A 5023-nucleotide genomic window follows, 5' to 3' on the forward strand; every position below is an offset into this window, starting at 1 on the left:
CTGCAAATATGGTTGATACCTCTGATTACCCTGGCAGAACCTTCCTTCTAATAGCTATAACCGCACCAGCAGCGTGTATCATAGTTCATGAATTTGTGGAAGAAAATGATGCAGTTTGCAAATAGGTCAAATTATTTTTTACAAGAAAAAAAATTGATTTTTTCTCATAGGCTTACAATCTACATAAAAAAACTAAATATTTGAAATTCTCCAATTATTTATTTATTATTTCGCATGAAAATCCGCGGAAAAGCGCATGAATTCTGAAATACTTTACTTGTAACAGGTATTTAAAAGTATTTTCCACATACTTAAAAAATATAAAACGTGCCTAACATCTGCTCCGGAATATGATCTCGACTGTAATCATATGGACTATCATCCGTTCATAGTTATTGGTTATGCGTCCCGCTTATTACTTTCGAAAAAAAAACCAATAGAGTTGACATTATCTTCGAATCAAGCGAAATAAAAATCGAGAGAAAATAAAAATAGATCAGGTATTTGTAAATTTTTAAATTTGACACTAATAAATTTATTGGAAACCAGCAAGAACCCGCTGAAATTTTCGAATCCGCATGAAAGAAAGAGTATTCGAGAACCTCTTGTCCGTATTCTAATTGAAAATCGTAAGATAAAAAATATCTCACTGCCCTATTCGGAAAATTGCTGTGAACATAGAAGCATCAACTTTCCTTCTGGCAACGCTGCCATGTTGTGATCTGATTAGAAATGTCAAAATATTTTCACCATCAACTCGACACGGAAGTTTTTTTTTGTCAATGTAAACTAGTTTAAAGTTAGTTTTCTCCTCATTTTTTTTTGTTGAAAAATGATCAAAAAAGTGAAATTCTGAAAGTCGAGGGACAAATTTTACCCAACAGACAATCGCCACCGCAGGATGGCCCGCAACCACCGTCGCACGATGAGCGACGTATTCAACATCGAAGTAGCATCCACGGAGGGCGGATTACGACCGAAGGATGCAACAACAGCGGATCCGCAGCAGCGGCAGAATGTAAACTTTGCGGATATAGCCAAATGTTCACCGTCGTCTTCGTCGAGTGACTTTCAGAGCACGAGTGACAGTAACTTTCTGCTCCGAGCGGATGGCGCCTATCGGAGACAGTACTCCTACGACGACGGCAGTGTTGACAACAAACAGCTGGTGAACGGTGGGGTGGAACTGGATGAGGAGCTTCAACAGGTGCAAAAGCAGCAGCAGCAACAACGCCACAACAAGAAGGAAGAGGAGGATGATGACAATGATAAAGACGAGGAGGATGGAATACAGGAGTACGCAAGCAGACAGGGCAGTCAGTTTGAGTCGAGTGCCGACTGTGGCAGAGCAAGTCGAGTGGCTGTCGATGTAAGTATTTACTTCCTTATATAGGCCTGAAGTGGACGCAGTGATTTCTGCTCTATTTTTTCAGAGCTTTCGAAGATGGTCAGCTAATTTCGGTAAAAGTATCAAGAACAATAAACGGAACATGTACAACAAAACGATCCGCTTCATGCCGTCGCGGCTGCAGAAAAGTGAGTTGTTCTCCCAAGGGTTAGATTCACATGATGATAAACGACCGGAGTTAGACATTTGTTTGCAGTGAGGCGTGGAACTGTAAATTGATTTTTATTTTTAGCTCTCTCCATCGATGGGGATCTCATCACGTCGACGGCGACGGATGTGGAGCATATCACGATGGAGTTGGAACAACGGGAGCAGCTCATGGAGGACAATCCGCTGTCGGAGCAGTTGCGTATTGAAGCGATCAAATCGATGGCCCAGACTTTGTCGATCAAGCGACAGATTCGAGCCAATCTTACGCACACCGTGAACCGCCGATCCGTTAGCCGTTCCAAATCGGTTGGCTTCCTGCGGAAGTGCAAGTACAGGGGCAAAATGTACCTCAGCCGATCGATAAAGTTCGCTAAACAGGCGATCACGAATTTTGAGCTGTTTTACGGTAGCATGAAGGAAATTGAGGGACACTTTGGCAGTCGGATTAGCGCGTATTTTAAGTTTCTGCGTTGGCTGATGGTGTTGAACTTGCTGGTTGTTGTGTTTGTCTTCTGGTTCTTCACCTTTCCCCAGATTCTCTATGCTGGACTGCAGGAAGGGTCACACAGTACTGAGGGAAAGGTACTGCAAAATGCGCGGCCAGAATTTCAGTTTACGGATGTATTTACTGGAGAGGTAAGTTTTCATTCGAAAATGTATTAAAGTAACATTGGACAATTAAATTAGAATTTTATTACGTTTACCGCAAGCTAACAAGGCTTAAAAATAGTGGTTTGTATAGACCTTCTACCAATAGGAAAATAATCTAATTAAAAAAACTTTTCTCTTTTTAGGGTTATTTTACAGAATCTATCATGTTCTACGGCTCCTACAGCAATTCCTCCTTCACACTGCTGCCGGGCACCTCGGAGTACAGTCTTCCTCACGCATACTTCCTAACGGTCATCATAATGTACCTGGCCACATTTGCTTTCGTATCGATCAGCATGGCCCGTTCGTACCGGGTTAGCTTCATCGAGTCCAGCGGAGCAGTTCACAACATTCTGACGCATAAGATTTTCTGCTCGTGGGATTTCGGCATAGCGAATGAAAAAGCCGCCCAGTTAAAGCATGCCAGCATCTTCCAGGAGCTTCGGGAACATTTAACCGTGCTGAACCGCCCCGAGGTACCTTCCGGCAAGTGGTACAAACTGCGAAGCACAACCTTCCACTTGACGGCTCATCTAACGGTGCTACTGATGATCACCGCCGTCGGCTATGGAACTTGGATGCTACTACTGAACTTTGGCGAAACAGAGCACTTCAGCACCTGGTCGGCGTTGTACGTGTCCATCGCTACCAACATCACGATGCTCGGCTTTCAATACGTCTTTCGATTCATTTCCGAGTAAATATTATCTACCCTTACAATCCCCTTACATAAGTTAAACAATTTTTCTCCTTCCACAACAGAAAGGAAGACTACCGCCGCGCATCAACCGCTCTCAACATCAACCTTTTGCGCAACTTTCTGCTCCAGCTGTGCATCGTAGGTGTACTGCTGTTCTACTGGTTGACCCGCACCTACGACACCTGCTGGGAGACGCGCATTGGCCAGGAAATCTACCGCTTGGTGGTAGTCGACTTCATCATCTCCGTATTGTTTCTAGCCTTCCTACAAGCCACCCGATACGCGCTAAACCGCTTCTACTGCCGAACGATTTCCCTACCGGAGTTCTGCCTCACCAACAACAGCCTGGGACTGGTCTACAACCAAACGCTGCTTTGGTTTGGATTACTATTCGCCCCCTTACTGTGCCTAATCGTTGTCGCCAAACTGCTGCTCATTTTTTACGTCAAAAAATTCAGTCTGATTTACTTTTGCAAAACACCGGACAAATTGTGGCGCTCCAGTCAAACCCACACCCTCTTTCTGGTGTTGGTTTTTGTTTCGCTGTTTGGCGTTATCGTAACGCACGGATACATTATGACGCAGGTCGCGGTCAGCAGCGAGTGTGGACCCTTCCGAGGGAACAGCTACATGTATCAGCTGTTCATGCAGGGAATCCTGAAACTTCGCGAGGAGCATATCTTCTGGAAGGTGTTCATCTACATCACCAAACCGGCGATGATTGGCGGACTGCTGCTGGCCATGGCTGTGGTTGCTTATTATTTGCGAGCCAAATCGAAGGCGCAAATCGCTAAGGTTCGACTGCTGAAGGAGATGCTCTGTATGGAGGCTAAAGACAAGGAATTTTTGTTGGCTAATATAAGTAAGATTACGCGCGGTAAGGAGTGGGATTTCGATAAAGAACTGCTTAGTGGACGAAAGAACGGTGCGGACAAGTATTACAGCGATCCGAGTGGGACCTGGCGGTATGCGGAGAGTCCTCGTAAGATTAGTGGGAATCCGATTATTATTGGAGAGGATAACGACGAGGGTCCAAACAGCGGTGTTTCCGGATACCAACGTGAGTAGCAGGTTTTGTTTTCATTTGGGTCAGGTGTAAACCTTGAACGTTCGATTTTTTTAGGAATTGATGAGTTAGGCGAAGAACGGGTTCGAATTTTTACATACAGCCACTAAGTGGAGCTTAGTGTGATATATTTATTTATTATTCTATGTAATAAACGTTTTTTGATTACAAAAGTTTCGGATGCGTTTTATAGAAAAAACATGCAGTTTTTTTTCTTTCGTCAATTGAATTAAAATAAAATTTGTACCAATTAGGAATTAAAGAATTTACGTTTGTTCATGGAGCCTGAATTTGAGATATAACTATAACATACCTTAACCGAATTCCAAGCATGTTCAAGGTAACATAGAAAATAGTTTAAAAACATGACGAACGCGTCCCGAAAAAGCATGAAAATCCCGAATCCCTCAACAACAACGGTACCACATAAAAAAAGAAGAATTTAAATTTGCTTAATGGTAGTAACGATGATAGTGCTCTGAGAGACAGGATCGGAGGAGGTACGGCAATTATGATCAATGAATCGATTTACTCGGAGAACTGCTTCAGAAAAAGCCTACATCATTCTCCTACATCTGCACGGTCCTCGAAAACCACATGCTGATAATCTCTACATATGTGAGGAGCGCAGAAGTCCGCATAAATAATGAGTACACTACACCAACGAATTATGTTGTGCGCCTGTCCAAAAGCCTAAAAAACTACTGGACAACTATATGGAACTGAAGAAAAAAGTTTTCAACAAGTCTCCAACCCCAAGATAAGTAACCCAAATGGAGTAGAGGATTATAGGAGAATCTTCTATGTAATGTTGCCCATAAAATATCATACCAAATGGTTTTCCAGGAAGGCCGGAGTGCAGCCGACCAAATATTCGTTCTTAGAAAATATCCTAGATGAACGCTGGAGAAAAGTTCGCCTGACAATACCTTTCTCTGTAGACCTCAAACAGGCGTTCGACACCACGAATATCTAAATATTAGGCCCAATACTATTCAACATAGTGGTTCATTAACAGAATTATTGAAGCCTGTCCGGAGGAAAGGAC

The 5023-nt window shown here is 43.1% G+C and overlaps 1 protein-coding gene across 1 annotated transcript; it reads left to right on the top strand.

Annotated features, from left to right (window-relative positions):
- Positions 1 to 735: 735 nt before the first annotated feature.
- LOC129722307 (transmembrane channel-like protein 5) lies at positions 736 to 4197 on the top strand. The gene is made up of 6 exons (XM_055675655.1): positions 736 to 1369; positions 1434 to 1536; positions 1641 to 2194; positions 2353 to 2906; positions 2972 to 3969; positions 4033 to 4197. Exons 1-6 carry the CDS (start codon positions 902 to 904, stop codon positions 4083 to 4085), a joined length of 2730 nt encoding a protein of 909 aa, XP_055531630.1. The 5' UTR covers positions 736 to 901; the 3' UTR covers positions 4086 to 4197.
- Positions 4198 to 5023: the final 826 nt, after the last annotated feature.

Source organism: Wyeomyia smithii, chromosome 1, assembly GCF_029784165.1.
Source record: "Wyeomyia smithii strain HCP4-BCI-WySm-NY-G18 chromosome 1, ASM2978416v1, whole genome shotgun sequence".
Lineage (NCBI taxonomy): Eukaryota > Metazoa > Arthropoda > Insecta > Diptera > Culicidae > Wyeomyia > Wyeomyia smithii.

Bases quoted from the DNA above. Each gene is read 5' to 3' on its own strand.
- LOC129722307 (XM_055675655.1), top strand. From the start codon at position 902: ATGGCCCGCAACCACCGTCGCACGATGAGCGACGTATTCAACATCGAA. The intron at 2,195-2,352 runs GTAAGTTTTCAT...TTCTCTTTTTAG, and splicing joins CGGATGTATTTACTGGAGAG to GGTTATTTTACAGAATCTAT. The intron at 2,907-2,971 runs GTAAATATTATC...CTTCCACAACAG, and splicing joins GTCTTTCGATTCATTTCCGA to AAAGGAAGACTACCGCCGCG.